The sequence below is a fragment of the Grampus griseus genome, assembly GCF_964374135.1.
Source record: "Grampus griseus genome assembly, chromosome: 12".
NCBI lineage: Eukaryota > Metazoa > Chordata > Mammalia > Artiodactyla > Delphinidae > Grampus > Grampus griseus.
The window spans coordinates 18748790-18770410 of NC_139006.1; the positions used below are offsets into that span (position 1 = coordinate 18748790).

General features: G+C 44.2%; 1 protein-coding gene across 2 annotated transcripts in view; it reads left to right on the forward strand.

The window, feature by feature from the left end:
* Window positions 1–16189, forward strand: part of SGSM1 (small G protein signaling modulator 1) — a 75681-nt gene extending 59492 nt beyond the window's left edge. For both annotated transcript variants that reach the window (XM_082668458.1, XM_082668459.1), the window contains 8 exons: window positions 1053–1121; window positions 2437–3027; window positions 4587–4711; window positions 6944–7026; window positions 10280–10389; window positions 11777–11873; window positions 12979–13146; window positions 16091–16189. In XM_082668458.1, the coding sequence (XP_082524584.1) occupies window positions 1053–1121; window positions 2437–3027; window positions 4587–4711; window positions 6944–7026; window positions 10280–10389; window positions 11777–11873; window positions 12979–13146; window positions 16091–16179 (1332 nt within the window). In that variant the 3' untranslated portion in view covers window positions 16180–16189. The remainder of the gene's footprint in view (window positions 1–1052; window positions 1122–2436; window positions 3028–4586; window positions 4712–6943; window positions 7027–10279; window positions 10390–11776; window positions 11874–12978; window positions 13147–16090) is intronic.
* Window positions 16190–21621: the final 5432 nt, after the last annotated feature.

Below are 21621 nucleotides of genomic sequence, written 5' to 3' on the forward strand. Positions count from 1 at the left end.
GACAAGCACCTTTACTTCTGGGCCTCAGTTTCCTCATCTATGAAATGGGAATGATCATTTGTATAGGGGAGATTTGTGTACCACTCAAACAAGCTAGCATATATAAAGTCCCCAGCACAGTGTTAGACTTTCATTTGTTCAGCAAATGCTGTTGAGTACCTACTATGTGCCAGGTACTGTCAGGAATGTCAAGAATGCTCCAGTGACCAGGTCAGACATATCTGTCCTGATAGAATCTCCAGTTTAGCATCCCAAAGCAGGGGATGAAAAGAAAGTCAATTCCCTTCACCAGTGGTAAATCCACCATCAATTGCCACACTAATACTGTGTCACAAACAACCCCCCAAAGCCAATGATGTCCAACAGTAAACATATGTTTTTTACTCATGAGTCTGTGGGTCAGCCGGGCAGTTCTGCTCAGCTAGAAGGTTTGTTGATCTTCGTTGGCCTCTCACATATCTGGGGTGACTCGGCCCTGCTCCTCACTTCTCATCCTCCAGCAGGCTAGCCTGGCCATGTTCTCGCAGTGAAAGCAGATCTTAAAGAGAGAAAGCAGAAATGCACAAGCATTTTTTTTGTGTTTGCCCTGTCGAGTTTGCTAACACCCCACTGGCCAAAGCAGGTCACTTGGCCAAGCTTAGCATCAGGATAGACAGAAACTAGAAGTTATAGGGCAAGGAGCACGTATACAGGGAAGGAGTAGAACATAGACATGCATACAACCAGTCCTTTGAGTTGGACTAAAATATTAGTTGGAAGTCTCAAGTGCAGAGCAGTTAAAGGTGGGGTTCTCTGGTTGTGGGTGGGAGGTGGAGGTCCAGTGGCTGCTGTGGCCTCCGAGGAGGCTCCAGGGAGTAGGGAGTGAGCCACCGCCCCACTTTTATTTGATAGGTAGGAAGCTGAGGCCCTGAGAAGGGACTTGCCTGAGTCAGGGGTAGAGATAAGACCACACTTACTGACTTCCAGCCCAGCAGCCCCTCCTGAGCTCAATGTGGGGACCCTGAGCCCGGATGCAGCCTCACCCACACGCCATCTACCCCTTTTTCTCTCAGTCCTCCCAGAGCTGCAGTTCGGGCCGCCAGAACATCGGCCTGCAGAGCGACTCCAGCAGCAGCACACAGGTGACCTCCCGGAGGCCCCGCCCCTCCCCACCCATCCCCCTCCCTCCAACCTGGAATAATGGGACTGGAGGTCCCTCATATACAGGTCACTCATGGTTGATCTGTTTTAGCTTTTTATGCTAGCATTAAAAATTGAAGTTTTACCTACACGAGTAATACATGAATCTCTTTTGCCTGTTAAAAAAATTAAAATATTACAGAGAAAACTAAATTTGGCTTTGACCATCCCTAATCCCCACGTGCCCTCCCTAGAAATAACATTGCTATCTTCAATTTGCTGTGTATCCTTCCAGACCCTTCTGTATGCCTTTACATACACAGAAATACAGACAGTATGTAATATATTGCGATGTTTAGTAATCTTTTAAAATTTCTAAATAAATACCATCAGATGTATTGTTCAACAGCCTTTCATTTCATTCAGTGCAAAGAAAAGTTAACACATTCTCATTCAATATTAAAGAAAAAAACAAAGTGAAAAAATGTGCAAAGTATGTCACCTTTTGCATAAACAGAGGAAATATTAATATATGTATGTATTTGCATCTGTCTTCTAAAATGATGGAAGGATAAACCAGAAACTGATCAAATGGTTACTTAAGTGGGGTGAGGGGCACAGGGAAAGAAGCTACATTTCCCTGAATGTACTTTGTTTTCTAGTTTTGACTTTGGAGTTAGGTAAGTTAACTCCAAAAGCAATTTAATCGAAAAGAAATCTTTTTAAAACCAGAAGCACATGAAATTAACAGTAAATCAAGTTGGTGACATAACCACACAGAAGAAATATTTCAAGTGATCTTGGGACATGATCTTATACAGTCTGCCTTGACGGGAAATGGCCTACAGACACAAAGAACCACAAATAAATCTTAGATATGTGTCCTGGAGACTTTCCATGATATTTCATATGCATCTAACTAATTTTGGAAATTGATCCATAATAGTCCACCCCATGGATGCTTTTTTAGCCTGTTCCTTCTGTGTTTAACTAATTTTTTTACTTTAAAAAATTGTGTGCACATAATTTTGTATGACAAAAGATATTCTTCCTCAGAGTCAACTGCAATGCTTCCTTGTTTCTTTCTGGATTATTCTACGCTTATGTGTGCATATGGAGCAGTTTTTTATTTTCTACACATGGGAGCATATATTACACCTTGTTCTGCCTCAGTCTTTTTACTGACTGTGTAGTGTTCCCCGGCAGGCATGTTCCGTATTTGAACCAGTCCCCTGTGGATGGATATTCAGGCTGCTGCTGGAAGTAGCACCACAGTAGACATCCTAGTCCATCTGTCTTTGTGCACCTGGTCTGCAGGTCTTCGAGTCTGTGGACGAGGTGGAGCAGGTGGAGGCAGAATGCAGGTTGGAGGAGAAGCAGCCCAAGATCCCCAACGGGAACCTGGTGAATGGCACCTGTTCCCCAGACTCCGGCCACCCTTCCTCCCACAACTTCTCCTCGGGCCTCTCGGAGCACTCAGAACCCAGCCTGAGCACGGAGGACAGCGTCATGGACGCCCAGCGCCCTGCCCCACTGGTGATTCGACCCAGGGACAGCAGTGTGGATGACGGGCAGAGCAGCGAGGCCACCACTTCCCGGGATGAGGTCCCCCGTGAGGAGCTGGCTGTTCAGGACAGCCTGGAGAGCGACCTCCTGGCCAACGGGAGCATGGACGAGTTCGTGTCCATCACTGGCAGTATGGATGTAGCTCTGCCCGAAAGGGAGGGCCCTGCGATGGAGGGCTGGAGGGGCATCGAGGTAGGGAAGCAGAGCCAGGTGGGCAGTGAGGACGACCTCTCAGAGGAGCCCGAGATGGAAAGTCTCTTCCCTGTGCTCGCTTCTCTGGCCGTGACCACTTCTGCCAACAACGAGGCATCCCCTGTGTCTTCTAGTGGCGTCACCTACTCTGTAAGTCACCAGGATTCTCCTCCACTCAATTTTCTGCAGCCTCAGGAGGGTGGGAGTGTCCCACAAACCTCAGTTATCCAGAACGACCTCTGGTTCATTGCCTTTTCCCATCACGAAGGTTTCACTGTAGAAACCCATTTGGGAGAGAAGATAATATAATACTTAAAGAACACAGGCTTTGCAGACAAACAGTGCTGGGTTCAGATCCCAGCTTAGGTCCATCACTTTATCTTTCTGAGCCTCAGTTTCCCTATCTATCTTGTACCTTCCTCCCTGAGTTGTTTTCAGAATTAGTGAGTCAAGGCCTCTGTGCTCAGCCCATAGCGATCAATAGAAACCTTGATGGTGAGCATCCTGATTTACACTCAGGTCCAGTATCTTTTAAATATTTTACTTTCTTGCCAAAAAGGCCAAAGCAAAGGACATCAACTGAAAGGGAGGTTTTTCTGGGCCAGGTGTTGTATATCCATTTTCTTTTAAAGGACTTTTTATTTCTATCACAAAGAGTCAAACAGTCAGACAAGGCTGGATCCAAACACTGGAAGTTGTGCGCCCCACCTCTGCCCATTAGGCTCTCCCCAGAGGCAGTAGTAGTTACTTATTCTGCCCCACTTATCTGGTGTTTACCCTCATGTCTGTAAATAATACACTTGTATTGCTACTTACTGATCTTTTTTTTGTTTTTCTTCAGTTTTTGATATCTATTGACTCCCCACTGAGGAGGAAGAGGATTCAGTCTTCTTCCTTCCCCCCCCCGCCCCCACCCACCACACGAGTGAAACCGTCCCAATCCCCACCCATTCACTATGGTTATAGTAATTTTAGTTAAATGACTGTTCGATGGTTATATTATTATACGAATTTAATGCATAATCCATGTAGTAACCTGTATATGTTTTTTTTTCCCTGCAAAAAATTTTGTTTTTCCTAGAAGTATTTTCATTTCTTTGTTTGCTTTTTATTAGTTTGCTACATATATATTGTAGCATATAGATACACATATATATCAATCTTACTTTTTTCATCTATAAAATGGGGATAGTAATTCTATACATCTCATAGGATTGTGTTGTTTTATTTTTTTTGGTTTTTTTTTTTAATATATTTTTTTATTTGGCTGTGCCGGGTCTTAGTTGCGGCATGCGGGATTTTCATTGCCGTTTGCGGGATCTTCATTGTGGTGTGCAGAATCTTTAGTTGCAGCCTGCAGGCTCTCTTAGTTGCAGCATGCGGGATCTAGTTCCCTGACCAGGGATCAAACACGGGCCCCCTGCATTGGGAGTGTGGAGTCTTAACCGCTGGCCCACCAGGGAAGTCCCAGGATTGTGTTGTTTTATAAAGGAAAAAAAGAGAATTTTCAACATACAAAGTGAAAGAGGCTTTCTCAGGAAACAATAGCAACAAAAATAAAGTCGAACATCTGACTGGTCCAGGTAGAGGAAGTTTTTTTCAGTGATGACAGGAGAGGGCTAGGAGGAGGAAAGAGAATCTCTGGAAGACAGCCTCTGTGAGGAGTTGGGGTGTAATTGTTCTTTTCCTCCCCTCCTGGGGGCCCGCAGCCAGAGCTGCTGGATCTGTACACGGTGAACCTGCACCGCATCGAGAAGGACGTGCAGAGGTGTGACCGCAACTACTGGTACTTCACACCCGCCAACCTGGAGAAGCTACGGAACATCATGTGCAGGTGGCTGGGGTGGGTGGGGGGGATGGATCAGTCAGGGATTGGGAGGGGATGGCACTGGTGTGGGCTACGGGGAGCCCATTTAGAATTGCACTCTCTGCAGCTGGCACCATGCCCACCTTGAATCTCATTCCAGCCCATCCTGACAATTATATAAAAATTACAGTAATGATAATAATAGAGAGCATTTATTAAGCACCTACTGTATACCAGGCACTGTCCTGAGCCCTTTACTAACATCATTTCACTTGGTCCTCACAACAAGCCTATGAGGTAAGTGTTATCCCCTTTTATAGGTGAGGAAATAGAGGCTCAGAGGGGTACCACATTGCTCAGGGTCCCTCCAGGTGGGCAGTGGCTGTACGGGAACTCACCCATTTCTCTCGGACTCTAGAATCTCTGCTTTATTTCTTTAAGCCAGGATTTGGGGCTACTTGTTACTTTTCATTAAATAGTAAATATTTTATTTCTTGATATATGAAAGTAACCCATGCTTACTAAAAACCTGAATCAACCAAAGAAATCAGAAGTTCATAAAGTATAAAGAGAAACTTCTCCTTTTATATCCAGTCATTAATGCCACTCACCTAGAAGAAGAAACTACTGCTAACAGTTTAGTGAATATCCTCCCAAGCCATATATATGAGATATCTATATATACACATATATAATAGATAGTATATTATATAATATACAGTGTTATACTATATAACATATAGTTATGCTTCATATGTAGTATATAATTATATAAATATATAGTATAATATGAATATACACATGTTAATATATTGATATTTAGATAGTAATTAATATTTAATGTAATATAATGCTATATAACTATATAAATATATAGCATGTAATTATACTATATAATATATAGTTATACTATGTAATATATAGTATAATATAATATGAATGCACACGTTTTAATTTTTTAAAAATGTTTATCTGCGTTGGGTTATACTATAAACTATTTTTCTACAACTTGCTTTTTACACTCAGCAGTGCACCCTGGACTTCTTTACATGATACTCTAACTCAGGGGTTTGCAAGCTACTACTACAGCCCATGGGCCAAATCCAGCCTACCACTTGCTTTTGTAAATAAATTTTTTTTTAGAATTTATCTATGCCCATTTGGTTGCGTATTATCTGTGATTGCTTCTGCAAAGTTATGTAGTTGAGAAAGAGAACATATGGCCTACACAGCTGAAAATACTTCTTATCTGGACCTCTCAGAAAAGGATTGCCAAACCCTGTTCAAACCGTTCTTATTAATAAATACCACCTCTTAACTATTCTGTCTTATGGTCTCCCAAGCAATTACTGCCACTCAAAATTTAGTTGATGAGATACAAGCATAATTAACTTTAATATAGCATGCTACCTTAAAATTAAATAGTGCTGGAGGGGAAGGAAGGATAGACTGACTTTTACCTAGGTATGGCACCAGGAGAAATCACGGAAGGCCTCACTGTGGTGTGACCTTCAAGATGAATTTTGGCAAAAAGAGAAGACACTGAAGAAATAAATCATTTAGCACTGAAGTTAAGAGCACATACTCTGGAGTGAGGCCACCTGGGTTCAAATCCTGTCTCTACCGTTTATTGTTAGGTGTATGACCTGGTGCATGTCACTTGGTTCTCTGTGCCTCATTACCCCTACCTGTGAAATGGGATAATAATAGTAACTTTTTCATATGATTATTTTGAGAATTAAATGATACAGTTCATGTATAGTGGACAGAGCATACGGTAAATGCTTAGTAAATATTAGTTATTATTATTAAGGGACAGATGGAAATTCCAGGCAGAGGAAGCTGCTGGGACAAAAGCACAGCGGCATGAATGTATGCTTTATTTGTACAAAGGTAAATACCTCTGCAGCTGGAGGGGAAGAAGCACTGGGAAGTGAAGTGTGAGACTGTAAAGAGGGATTGGGAGGAAACTATGAACTCCTTGCACCCCCAGTTAAGGAGTATGGACACTGTCCTGTCATGCAGTGGGGTTTTTGAGCATGTAGTGGTCTCCTTGAGCTGAGCTTTAAGAAGGACACCCTGGTGACTGAGCATAGGATATTTGAAGAGAGTGAGACTGGGGATGGGGATGCAGGCAGGAGGTTGAGGGAGTGGTCCAGGTGAGAGATGGGGACCAAACCAGGATGGAAGTAAAGGAGGAGGGGGTTGGAGAGGCATATTGTGGGGGCCATCACTGGGCATCTTGTGTCTCTCTTGTAGCTACATCTGGCAGCACATTGATATTGGCTATGTCCAGGGTATGTGTGACCTCCTGGCTCCACTGTTGGTCATTCTGGATGACGGTGAGTGTATCCTCCCTGCCCCAGACCTGGGGATGCAGTTTCCTTCCCACTACATAGAAGAGAGGTTAACCTGACTCTGTGACTCCATGGAATGGGTCAGTACAGGTGCTCAGAAGGCCTGTCCAGTGAACACATCAAGGTCCTAGTGAAATAAAAAGTTCTCTTATTCCATGTTGACCAACACTTATTTCCAGGTGTCCAACACCCATCCAACCTTTTGCTAGCCACTGGTTTTATAAACATGAGTGAGAACAAAGGAAAACTCTGACACAGACAGCTTCACTAGTGAATTCTACCGAACACTTAACAAAGAATGAATACCAATACTTCATAAACTCTTCTAAAACAGAGAAGAAGAGGGAACACGTCTCAACTCATCCTATAAGGCAGGTCCTTGTACGAGGACCCACTGGTACCCTAATACCAATACCAGACAAAGACATCACAAGAAAAGAAAACTGCAGGCCAACATCCTTTATGAAATCAAAGGCAAAAATCCTCAACAAAACACTAGCAAACTAGAATCCATCAATATATGAAAAGGATTATATTTCAAGACCAAATGGGATTTATCCCAGGAATCCCAGGCTGGTTCAATGTATGAAAATCAATCAGTGTAATTCACTACATTCATAGAATAAAGGACAAAAATCACATGATCATCTCAGTTGACAAAGAGATGCCATCTGACAAAATTCAGCAGAAAAACCCACAACTAACATCATACTCAACGGTGAAATACTGAACACTTCTCACCTAAGATCAAGAGTAAGACAAAGATGCCCACTTTTGCCACAAAAGGCCCTCGCCTTTACAATTAGGGAAGAAAAAGAAATAAAAGGCATCCAGATTGGAAAGGAAGTAAAACCATGTATATTTTCAGATGGCATGATCTTGCCTATAGAAAATCCTAAGGAATCCAAAACACATTAAAACTAATAAACAAGTTCAGCAGGGTTGCAGGATAGAGGACCTATATAAAAGTCAGTTGAATTTCTATACAATTGCCATGAATAATCTAAAAATGAAATTAGGAAAGCAGTTCCATTTTCAATAGCATCTAAAAGAATAAAATGCTTATGAATAAATGTAACAGACGAAGTGCAAGATTTGTACACCAAAAACTATAAAACACTGCTGAAAACAGTGAACCAGAAACACAAAAACTTAGTTATTTTTCTTCCAGTGAGCATGTAATTCTTAATTGATTTGAGTTTGCAAATAGACAAACAGGTAAAAAAAAAAAAAAAAGAACAACAAAGAAAAAAAGACGACAAAATTGGATTCTCTGTCATCTCTCGCCCAAGAGAGAATAGGCTTTCATTATACACCCAACAGAGATCACCAAATAGTCAGACCATAAGAGCAAATCCCCAGTCATTGCTGCCACCAATTCAGATTAACTTACTGAAGGTATACAAGCCAGAAATGAAAACAAATACATAATATCAGTAGAAAAAGAAAAAAAGAACTAGAAGGTCAGAAAAAGTTCTGTTGCCACCGAGGATGTACAGGTAACTTGATTTAATTTGTCTCCATTGGATAAATCCCCTCAAACATCTCAGTGGATGACCTTCAGAACTGATAAAATACAATTTTCAAAAAGTTAATGTGTCTCTCTCATACAAATAAAATAAACACATGACAAAGATTTTATTCAACTTATTAATGAGGAAGCCAGTAAGATATGAAAACTGCCTCCAAGATCATGTGAGAAGCTGGGCCTTTTAGCAACAGTAAAATAAGATTGCTGCCAGAAGGGACAAATCTGTAGAGACAGAAAATAGACTAGTGGTTGACAGGGACTGCAGGGAGAGGGAAATAGGTGATGACCTCTGATATAGAGAGAGTGTCTTTTGGGGGTGATGAAAATGTTCTGAAATTAGAGATTTTGGTTCACAGATGTGAATATACTAAAACCAGTGAATTATACATTTAAAAGAGTGGATTTTATGGTACGTAAACCTCAGTAAGGCTGTTTTAAAATGGGAAGTATGACTCCCAACTCTTCAGAGCTGAGCATAGTGACTTGCTTCCAGAAAGTTCAGTGTAGAAGGGGGTGGGAGGTGAGAGAGAAACTATGCAGTGGGGAAACCTGAAAACACTGCCTCTATCAGCTGGCCAAGGTCATCAACCATCCTCAGTCACATTGATACAGTATACCCTCGATATGATGTGATTAAAATGGCACCTTACCTACGTCTTTCTCCCAATAACCCATAATTCCAGTCTTATCGTGAGAAAAACATCAGATAAATTCCAATAGGGAGGCATCCCGTAGAATACCTGACAAGTATTCTTCATAACTATCAAGGTCATCAAAAACAAGGAAGGCCTGAGGCACGGCCATAGCTAAGAGGAGCCTAGGGAGAGATGACAGTTGTATGTAATGTAGTCCTTGGATGAGTTCTTGGCACAGAAAAAGGACATAAGGTAAAAAAACTATGGACTTGAGTCAATTATGTATCATCAGTGGGTCATTAATTGTAACAAACGTACCATACTAATGGGAGATGTTAGTAATAGGGGGAACGAGGTGTGGGGTATATGGAAACTCTCTGTACACTCTTCCCAATTTTTCTGTAAATGTAAACTGTTCTGAAAAATAAAGTCTTTTAAAAAATAAATGAGATCCTACTGTGCCTCTGGAAACCTTCTCATAACTTTCCCCAAAGTTACTAGGTGTTAAGAGAGAAAAAAGGTACTATTTTCAAATAAATTTTTTAAACACTGGGTTGAACAATATAAAAGATTTTTTAAATTACATGACTTCTCAGAGCCTTTTCATTCTTAATATAGGTAGTGGCTCTCTAAGCAGCATTTCCCAATGTTATTTGACGCTTTCTTTGCATAAGGCCTGCAAACACCCTTCCAATATTAACAATTGCTCTTTTAATACAGTGGTTCCCAGACATGAGAATTTCATGAACCCTGTAGAATATTTTTTTCAAAAAGTTTGGGACCAAACATTGTCAACTTTTCGTTATAGCAAATAGGGATCTTTAAAACAGAGCATTTTGCTGTCACCATTGTTTCCTAAAATAAAACACTTCAGTACCTCTAAAGGTGGGAAGTATGTAATTAATTGGAGAGTGTTCCTTGAAATGGTATACATTTGTACTCCATTGTCTTTATGTTTCTCATTTGGCTGTGGACTTTGTGAACCAGCTCAGGGCCTCGGACCATCACTTTGGGACCTCGGGTTCCTTGGGCAGTGGCGCAGTTGACTGTTCCTCCTGTGCTCTTCCCGCAGAGGCGCTTGCCTTCAGCTGCTTCACCGAGCTCATGAAGAGGATGAACCAGAACTTCCCCCACGGAGGCGCCATGGACACGCACTTTGCCAACATGAGGTCGCTAATCCAGGTAGGACCTTGTGCTTTTCAATAATATAACTTATTCCGGCTCAGCCCAATGGACCGCAAGCCAACTTAATAGCCACGCCTTGTTTAACTTGATTCAGTCTCTCAATCCTACTTAACTCAGCCCAGTTGAGTTAAACTAAAAAACTCAATTCAACTCAACCTTCACTCAACAGCTCAACTCCACTACATTCATTCTCACTGAGCATTTATTTGGTTCAGGCACTGTGGCTACACTGATGAACAAGACATGGCCCTCGCCCTTAACAGGATGTTTGAATGTATTGGTCCTTTTCTGCAAAGAAATATTTGAGTATATTTCTCTCTCCCTTGCTTTCTCTCTCTCTCTCTCTCTCTCTCTCTCTCTCTCTGTCTCTGTCTGTCTGTCTGTCTGTCTGTCTGTCTCTCTCTCTCTCTCTCTCTCACACACACACACACACACACACACATGCACACACACACCTCTTTTGAGATCAATTCATGTACCATAAAATTCACCCTTTTAAAATGTTCAATTCAGTGATTTTTAGAATATTCACGGGTGTGAAATCATCATCACTATCTAATTTCAGAACACTTTCATCACCCCAAAAAGAATCCCCATACCCATTAATGTCAATCCCTCCCCAGCTCCTGGCAACTACTAATCTACTTTCTGTTTCTATAGATTTACCTATTCTGGACATTTCATATAAATGGAGTCACACAATATGTGGCCTTTTGTGTCTGACTTCTTTCACTTAGCATCATGCTTTCAAGGTCCATCCATGTTATAGCATATATCTGTACATCATTCCTTTTTATTGCCGAATATTCCATTGCATGGATAGACCACATTTTGTTTATCCATTCATCCACTGATAAACACTTGAGTGGGTCCCACTTTTTTTGCTGTTATGAATAATGCTGTTGTGTACATTCATGTACAAGTTTTTATATGGACATAGGTTTTCATTTCTCTTGGGGATATACCTAGGAGTGGAATTACAGCTGCACCAGTTTGCATTCCCACCAGCAACATATAAGGGTTCCAGTATCTCTTCATCCTCACCAACGTTTTGTTGTCTGTCATTTTTATTATAGCCATCCTAGTGCATGTGAAGTGGTCTCTCATTATGGTTTTGATTTGCATTTTCCTAATTGCTAATGATGCCCATTTGTTGCATCTCTCGTGCTTATTGGCTATTTGCACATCTTCTTTAGAGAAATGATGGGGTTAGGTTGAGCTAGGTTGACTTCCACCTCAAATCCTTTGCCCATTTTTAAACTCCACCTGGTTGTTAAGGGCTGTATGGTATCTGGTGTGGGGAGGTAGCATCATTTATTCAGCTGTCCCCTCTAGTCTAGCCTTTGCCCAGGAGACTGATGCCTATCTTTCCTTTCTCTGACAGATCCTGGACTCAGAGCTCTTCGAGTTGATGCATCAGAATGGGGACTACACTCACTTCTACTTCTGCTACCGCTGGTTCCTGCTGGATTTCAAGCGAGGTACTGATTTCAAGACTTCAAACTGGAAACTTGTTCTCAGACTCTTTGTAGCAGAATCTCAGGGGAAAAGGTACCAGGGAGGTGAGGCTAGGAGGTGTTGTAACAAAGCCAGTGGAAGAGAGTAATGCCCATTTGTTAAGTTCTGACTATCAGTTCACCCAACTTATCTTGCAGAGACACTATGCAGTAGGTGTTGTCACAATCCCCATTTTACAGATGAGGAAACTAAGACTGAGAAGAACTAAATTCAGAGCTAGGAATAATAAAGCCAGGATCTGAGCCCCACTCTGGCTACCTAAGCCCAGTTCCCTTCCATTCTATTAAGCTGCTTATGAGAGGCCAAGAACTCTGAAGCCCATAGAGCATCTTTCACACGTGACTTAGAAATGATGTCTGACACGGTGCATTGCTGTCATGCCAATTTGGGGTGATGCTAATAATATCTAACCTGTATGGAGGTGTTTATTAAGGTCCAGGCACTGTGCTGAGCCATTTCTATGTATTATTTCTTCAGTCCTTTATTACTGTTAGTATCACCGCACTTACAGATGAGGAAAGAGAAGGGCTCATGGAGGGGAAGTAACTAGCCCAAGGTCACCTTACTAGTAAGTGATGGGGCCAGGATTCAGACTGAGTTTATTGGACATAGGAAGCCTTACTTTTCATCATTGCTCTATTCTATCTCTTTACCAGACCCAGAGACAGCAGCCAGCTCTGCCTGGGTGCAGGGGGAAAAGGAGATACCCCCATTGGTGCTAAAAGAGATGGAGGGAGCAGGGAGAGAGGGGGACACTGACCAAGGGGCAGGGCAAGGACAGGTCAATGTAAATCAAATCTGCATGTGCCCGGTTCCTCCACTTACAGGATGTCAGAGTTGGAAACTTACAACCCACGTGGTTTGCATAGCCTATTCTACAGAGGGGAAAACTGAGGCTGCTGTCAAATGACAGCGTCCAGGTCTTCTGTCTCCTGGCCTGAGCTCTGTCCACTGCTCCAGGACAGAAGCGCGGACCATGGCTGGCCTGGGATCTTTCCGGAGGGAGGGCAGCACCGTGAGCTCAGTGACTGACCCTTCCCCTGCGCGTGTGTGTTGGTGTCCCGGCAGAACTCATCTATGATGACGTCTTCTCTGTTTGGGAGACCATCTGGGCAGCCAAACATGTGTCGTCCGCCCACTATGTCCTGTTCATCGCGCTGGCGCTGGTGGAGGTCTACCGTGACATCATCTTGGAGAACAACATGGATTTCACAGACATCATCAAATTTTTTAATGGTATCCATGTGACCAGGGTCTTATCTGAGGGATGCAGGCTTCTGGAGGGCCCCTTCCTGGGGCCTGGAGAGGGATGGAGGGTCACTGAGACTGATACACCACGAAGGGGATGGAGGAGGGTTCTCCCCACTTCTTGCAGCTATTTCCAAATGGATGAGTTAACATCTTGTAATGCTGAGTGATCCCTGTGTGTTTTTCTCAGGGATCTGGCAGAAGGGGCCTAGGTGTTGAAATCAGGCTCAGGGAGCATCCCTGGCTCTGCCATTAATCAGCTGTGCCATGGACACGTCACTTCCCCTCTCTCTAAACATCTGCTTCCGCATCTGGGAAATGGAGTAACAGTGTCTTCTTCAGAAGGTTGACGTGTGTAGGGAAAGCAGATACAGGAAAGCAGTTGAAATGGCATGAAAAAGGCACAGTCTTTGCAATCAAACAGAGATGGATTCTGATCCCAGCCTTGCCACCTGGGAGCTGTGTGACTTGGGCAAGTGACTTTATGTCTCTGGGCTTCAGAGTCCTTGGGGATAAAATGGTACTAACACCTCCCTCACAGAGATGTCAGGAGGATTAAATGAGACCACAAGGATATAAAGCCCATCAGTCAGATGGTACTTGGCTCATAGCTGTTACTATGAATAGAAGCTGTTGCTACTATCAATATTATCACTATTAAAACATTTTCTTAAACTAAGGAAGGTTTTGGAAAAAGCAAAAGAAGAAAAAAGCCACCTGTGATGACCTTACACTGGAAACATTATTAGTTTCCTTTAAAGAAGCTGTTTTATTTTGGAATGATTTTAGATTTAGAGAAAAGTTGCAAAGATAGTACAGAGAGTTCCCAATACACTTCACCCAGCTGCCCCTAATGTTAATATGTTACCTGATCCTAGTACATTTGTAGAACAAAGCAATTAACATTGATATATTATTATCAACTAAACTACAGACTGACTTGATTTCACTTGGTTTTTAACTAATGTCCTTTTTCTGCTCCAGGATCCAATCCAGGAAACCACGCTGTACTTAGTGGGTTCATTTTTAAAAAAATGTTTTTTCCATCTAGTCTTTCCCAAAGTAATGGATATTTTTATGTTGTTACCATTTCAGAATCCAGTTGTATCTAGGGTTTTTTCCGCTTAATGTTTTAAAAACCATCTTCTATATAATCATTTTTTAAGACAGCAGAATATACCTCAAGTGACTGTTCATAACTTACTGAACCGTCCCTTCTGATTGGGCATCTAGGTTGTTTTTGGTTTGAGGGTGTGATTGAGAACCCAAAGCAATTCCTGTCTTAGCGTGGAGGTTCTCAAACTTTCTCAGTTCATGGCACCCCTGATGTCTCCGTAAAGTTTTCGTGGCACTCGGACCAAAAGTTCCATTCACTAACTAGTTAGGTCCAAACCACCTAATAAGTATATCTCTCCTAACAACTTAGTAGCCATTTGAAAAAATAATACGTGTAAGTCAAAAGAAAATCGTATTTTTATTTTATATTTAAATAAGTACAGTTACTGGGACTTCCCTGGAGGTCCAGTGGTTAAGACTCCGTGCTCCTGATGCAAGGGACATGGGTTCAATCCCTGGTCAGGGAACTAAGATCCCACACGCCACACGGCGTGGCCAAAATAAATAAATAAAAATAAATAAATAAATAAGTACAGTTACTAATGGGTGTGTTCACCTGTTGGGCTTTGCACAACTTCTCAAACCTTGGAATCATTTTGAACCCCACCACCTTCATTTCCTATTCCACAGTGATTTTCACATGATAGTTGCTTTTATCACGGCAACTGCTTGCTGAAAACCTAGTTTTTGCAAAGCTAGAAAGCCGTTAATAGGAATGTCATGAAATTTGCAAACTCACTTGCATTAGCAGTTTATGTGGTGTTCAGTAGGTGTGGAAGATAGCTGTATTTCCCTCAAAGTTTCCATGTGTTCACTGTGGCACCCTGGGATTCCTCAGCACCCAGTTTGGGAACCACGGTGTTAGTGTTTTTTGTTTGTTTTTCTTCTACCAAATCATTTCTTTCTTTCTTGTTTTGTTTTGTTTTTCTGAGGTTTTTTTTTAATGTTACTTATCCCTAATTTTATTTGTTTTTATTTCAACTTTTATTTATTTATTTATTTACTTGCCTGTGTCGGGTCTTAGTTGCAGAACGCAGGATCTTCGTTGCGGCATGCAGGATCTTTCATTGCAGCATGCGGGCTTCTCTCTAGCTGTGGCATGCAGGTTGTCTCTCTCTAGTTGTGGTGCGCAGGCTCCACAGCGCGTGGGCTCTGTAGTTTGCAGCATGTGGGCTCAGTAGTTGTGGCACGTGGGCTTAGTTGCCCCATGGCATGTGGGATCTTAGTTCCTTGACCAGGATTCAAACCCACGTCCCCTGCACTGGAAGGTGGGGACTACCACTGGACCACCAGGGAAGTCCCCAAATGAGTTCTTTATGATAAATGTCTAAGTTTAGGATTATTCTGCTTTGAAGAGCTGATCATTTTATGTCACTCTCGACAAAGTGATTACTGGTCCTTTCTCCCCTCCCCTCCCCCTCTCCTTCTGTTGCTTCCTTCCTTCTCTACTTTTAAGCATCTACCATGTGCCTGGCATTGCTTTCGTAAAAGGTGTCCAGTCATCATGTTTGTAGGAGGGTGGTGGGAGGACCTAATTTTTTTTTTAAACACACACACTGAAAGTCAGCTTCGTCTCGTTTGATCTCACAGTAACCTTGTGAAGTAGGTACTGTTATGGTTCCCATTTTACAGATGAGAAAACCGAGGTCTGGAGATGCAGGCCTTCCCCAAAGTCTCTGCTTCCAGAACTGCTCTGGGGGTGACGCCAGATGATGATGATGATGGGGATGCCCCAGAGACCTCTCTGGGCACTGAAGGTGCGTCCCGAGGATGGACACAGAAGGAGGCTCATGAGATCTTACTTCCGCTCTTTCAGAAATGGCCGAGCGACACAACACCAAGCAGGTCCTGAAGCTGGCCCGGGACCTCGTGTACAAGGTGCAGACCCTGATTGAGAACAAGTGAGGACCACGTCACCCAGGCAGCGTCACCCAAGCCTCTGCCCACCTGCCTGTCCTGCCTGCTTCTCCTCCTGGCCGCCCAGGGAGCAATGTCCTGGCATCTGTTCCCGAGCATGGACCTCTGTGCAAAGAGAAAGTACCCCAACTTTGGCCACCAGGCAGGTGGGATTGAGGGATTGCCCCTTCAGTTCAGCCTTACGTTTTTCTGTTTGACCAAAGATTGCCCAAGTCTGGGATTTCTCCCTTGTGGGAGTTGGGAGTTGTTGGTGTGCGGAGGGAACATCTTCGTTCATGGTCCCCAGAATGGTCTCCTCCCTCTTCTCTCCCATCCCTCCAACTGTCTTGTCGGATGAGACTTGGGGAGGGAACTTTTTGGAAACTGGTATAGGAGAGGTCTGTGGGGCTACCTCTGTACTTTGAAAGGGGCCTTTGGAGATGTTCCAGAACATGGCTGGAAGGTTGGCCTGGAGCAGAGCACTGTTGACATTTAATGCTTTTTGGAGGGATGCTGCCCTGTGCACTGTTGGAATTTGAGCAGCATCCCTGGCCCCTACCTACTACGTGCCGGTAGCACCCTCCTCCCCAGCCCCTTGTGACATCCCGGAGCACCTCCAGACATTGCCAAATAGCCCCATTTGAGAACCACTGGCTTGGAGGAGGGGCTACAAGTGTATCTCCCTCTCCACTTTCTTTGTACCTGAGCCGCCTACATCCTGAGACTTTCTTCCATTTAGAAAAGGCACATGGGGTCCTTTGCACATCTCTCTTGGGGTCCGGGATTTCAGCCGTTGTATATTTCTCATTTTTTCTCCTCCACCTGGCCCAGGAGAGACTTTTTTCTTCTTTTAAAGAAAGACGTCTGCCTGTGAGAAGTGTCTGTAAGCATGAGATAGGCCTCTTCCGGGTCCTGCTCAGGGGCCCCCGGGCAGGGCAGAGTCCACATCCCCTTCCTCTCTTCCTAGGGAGGACCTCGCCTCTCCTTCCATACATTGGGTCTGATGTTCCAGAAGCTTGGAAGATGTGTGTTGGTGCAAGCCACTTGTTTAGGGAGGCTGGCTTTTCTCTAAGTGCCCTTGCTCACTCAGGACAAAGGAGGGAAAGGAGGACAGAGGTTGGCCCAGGTAGGGTATGGCGGGTGTTTTCCTTGGGAAAGAAACATCAGCTGATGAACTGGTGCCAGGGTCACAGACCAGACTGGAAATGGTCCCCTCCATGTCTTCACACGCAGGGTCACCAATCCCCAAACAGACCCTAAGCAAGCTAGTTTACCTGCCTACCTGTCCTCCCAAGAGAGTGGTCCTGCCAGCCCTTCTCTTCCGAGAGTGTACGAGAGTCGGGAGAAACAGGGAGAGTTGGGGAGGGATGCTCGTCCCAAGAATGGCAGGTGGGATTTTGGAGAGGGTAGGAGACTCGTCAAGCACTTTGAAGCCTTCGCAGAGAGAGTGCATTAGTCCTTCCGTCCTGAGCAAACCAGGAAGGGGAGCAATCCCTGCCTGGCGTGCTTGTGAAGGCACTTCCCTTGGACCCAGCACTATAGGTTGCACTGAACTTCCGCCTGAGTATGGTCTCCTGGGCAGGATGGATGAGACTAGATGGCCCTCGCTTCCAAAGAACGCTCCGTGAGAAATGCATCTCCTCGCCCTAGTCCCCCACCTTCCCAAGATGGGAGAAAATGTATGAAAGTCCCCTCCAGATAAAAGTTTATATTGCCATTCAACTGTTCACTACAGAGGATGTTATTTTAGCAAGACCCAGGTCCTAGACCTTCCGATTCTTATTTATTTTTTGACAGACTAGTCTGAAAGTACAGCACAAAATCTCTTCTCTGCCTTCTCTCGTGGTGTTCCAGAGAACGTCGTGGTTGTGATTTGGAATAACTCCTATTTATTCGGCTTACTGTGTTTATTTGGATCTTTGTACGTTGTGTGTGTCCTTGTGTCCCTGAATCGTATGCGTGCGAGTTGTTTTATCTATGGAGTGCCCTCCTTTTCTCAGTGTTGCCAACATATCTTGTTACAGTTTACTACAGAGTTGTGTCTATATAGAGAGAAAATATATAAACAGAAACATGTGAACCTGGGTTATTTTTTGTTTCTTTCTTTGGGGATTTTCTTTTTAATTTGAAAAAAAGACATGCTTGCTTCTGAAGACTGTGTCCTCATACCCCACCCTCCACCCCACCTCAGTGACCCAGACACAGAGAGGGACGTATTCTTATGATAGCTCCCTGGTCTTTCCCCTGAAAGTTCAAGGCTGGTGAATCTCATCTCATCCTTTGTATCAGTTAGCTGTTACCACAAGTAATGCTGTGTAACAAACCACCCCAAATCTTAGTGGCTTCAAACAGCCATTTATTTAGCTTGTGATGATTCTGTAGGTCAACAATATGAGCTGGGTTCAGCTGGGCGGTTCTTCTGGTCTCAGCTCGACTTCTTTGTGTGTCTCTGATCAGCTGATGGCCAGCCAGGCAACTCTGCTTTTGACAGTTGGCCAGCTGTTGGCTAGGATAGTGGGAGAAACTGGGCCATGTATCTCTCATCCTCCATTAGGCTAGCTCAGGCTTGTTTACATGGCCATGATGGCAGTTTCTAAGAGAGCAAACAGAAGTGTGCAATGCCTCTTGAGACCTAGGATTGGAATTGGCATAAAGTTATTTCTACTATATTCTTTTGGTCAAAGAAGTCATATGGCTGAGCTCAGATTGAAAGGATGGAGAAATAGATTCCGCCAGTTGATGGGAGGTTTTGAAAAGTGACAATGAAAAGGGCTGTAAATACAGGCACGGAAATAATTGAGTATTTTTGCAAACAGTCTACCATGTATCCCAAGGTCCATGCACAGGAGGGGTCCCAAGATGGTCAGCCATTGGACTCAAGAGTATACCTCTAAGTTGATGCCTCACTGTATCCCCACTGCTGAGCTAGCTCCTCTCTCACCCCCAGTGTTCCCATAGACCATCAACTTATCTCCTCAATATCTATGATTCCCACTCACGGCTGTCATTCTGAACCACAGTCTTTGGGCAATGGAGACCTCACATGGATCTCCACCCCCAGCAGCCTCGAACCATGCACCAAGGGAAACTTCTGGTTTTCCGCTGCAGAAGCAAAGCTTGATTTAATCTAATGAGCACCCATCAAGACTTCAGGTTTTCTATAGAAAAAGTTAGTTTCCAAATAGGCCAGCCAAGTAAAGGAGTTTCAGGTGGCATTGGTGGCCTGGCTGAGCCCAAGTCACCACTTTCTTGGAAGATTGTCAGCAGAGGTAAGTCTGAAGCCACACAGCAGCGGGAAGGTGGGGACTTGTCTTTTGCTGGCCCACATGGGGCTCTCTTAGTGGGAAGGTCTGCTTCTTCCTGGGAGAAACTTCTGAGAGCAAAGACTGGTCCTGATGTTCTGACCATCCTTTGAAGCCACTGGTCTCATTTCCCCAGCTCCAGCCATAGCTTGGTACACATGGCCCTCCTCCTGGAGGACCCCACTATTCTTGCAGCTGCCTGGCACCACCAGACCTGGGTACCACCAGCATACCTGTTATGTGTGTACAAATGGGCAGTTACATGCACTATTGACTTAGGGTAAAGGATGATGTATTTTGTGGGAAAAAAATCCTAAGAGAATGTTTTGCTTTTGTAAAGGTTTTCCTAAACACATGCATTTGCACCTTGCATAGATGTGAGAAGATGAGTCTTGGGCCACTAGGCACGTTTTCGTGACTCGAAGCAGGAATGGAGAAGGGGTCTTTGCTGCCATGCGTATGGCACACACAGTTGTCACTGTGGACCCCTTCTCCCCCCTTTTTCTTCTTCTTCCTCCGCCACCTCCTCCATCTTTTCCTCCATTTCTTTATCTTCTCCTTCCCCCATCCCTCCGATTCCTCTCCTCTGCCCCTTCTGCCTCCTTTCCTTGTAGCCATGGGCATGTGGACACTGTCCGTCACCATGTCTTCTGACTGAATGTTGCTGTTCTCATTCAGAACAACACTGCTGGGTTTAGACCCTCTGGCTGCTCTGTCATCTCTCTTCTAAATCACATTCCATTTTCTTTTCACCTCGAGCTTTCCATTTGGCTTGTGGGAGAGGCCATGGGGCAACTGAGAAGCACTCATGCAAAGAGTTTGGGAGGCCCCGACCATCCCGTTTCAGAACGGCTGCAACCGTTTATGCCGTCCTGTTTCATCTTCCTTCTTACCCCTCCCTCCTTCTCTCCCAGGCCTGAGGTCCCAGCAGCCCATCGGAGAAAGGAGGTGAGGGTACAGTCAAGGGCAGTGGGAGGAAGTAGTTTAGATCTCTTTCCTTTTCAACAGATACTCAAGTCTGAGAGACATTAGATCCATCAATCAATGAGTCTTCTCCCCAGGTTTTATGACAGCATCAAACTCAAGTCACCTGCAGTCCCCCTTTATGATTTGGACCATATCTGTGTACCATCTGTACTATTATATCTTTACTAGTCTTCTTTTTTCTTTTTACTTTTCGGCCACACCGTGTTGCATGTGGGGTCTTAGTTCCCCGATCAGGGAGCGAACCTGCACTCCCTGCAGTGGAAGCGCGGAATCTTAACCACTTGACCGCCAGGGAAAGTCCCTTTACTAGTTTTCTTTAAATCAACTCATTTTTTAAAACTTCAAACTTATGGCAAGCCAGAATCATTTGCATAAACAGAAGATGGTTGTAAAAATAAATCTTATTTTGCCAAAATACTATTTCCCACCAAAGGCTTTCTGAAGCTTGCTCTCTTGCCGTTAAGAAGAGATGCGCTAACGGTTTGAGAGGTTAAAGACGTGCTAGCACCAGACGAGCCTTTCTTCTTGGAGGACTTCAAGGAGGATTGAAGTGGGAGTGACTTTCTCACCATACCAACTAAAATCAGGTCCTATATCTTTATCCACATGCTTGGGGAGGGATGACTTAGGATCCCAACTCTGCCGCTTCCTGGCTGTGTGGCTTTGGGCAAGTGACCTTGCCTCTCTGAGCCTTGGTTTTCATTTCTGTGAACTGGGGGTAATAATGCCTCCCTTGGGTCTGGATTCAGTCCTGGCCCCCCTCTTTCCACTGGGACCCTCTGCCCCTAGCATCACTGGGGATGATTTCCTGGTTGGGACCTCAGTTTCCCTGAGTTCCCATCATCTGTCTTGCTCAGGTTCTCAGGTGAATCTTTGACACAGCTCCTGAAGGAGAACTGGGGAAGGGATGAGCTCTGAGCCCTCTGGGGCTATGACAGAGCAACTGGAGTTAGGTGTGGTGAGGCCATCAGTTCTTGGCAGGAGCAAAACCCGCTCTGACTCTGCAGTTTGCATCGGGTTCTGCTGAGTCAGGGAAGGGCTCTCGGGTCTCTGTGCTGCAGGCTTTTAAGCTGCTGCACACATTGAGAGCTTGAGCCCAGGACAGGTATAGACTCTACAAGGAGCACAGTTTGATCCTTTTTGAAGTGCCAGCTTGCCAATC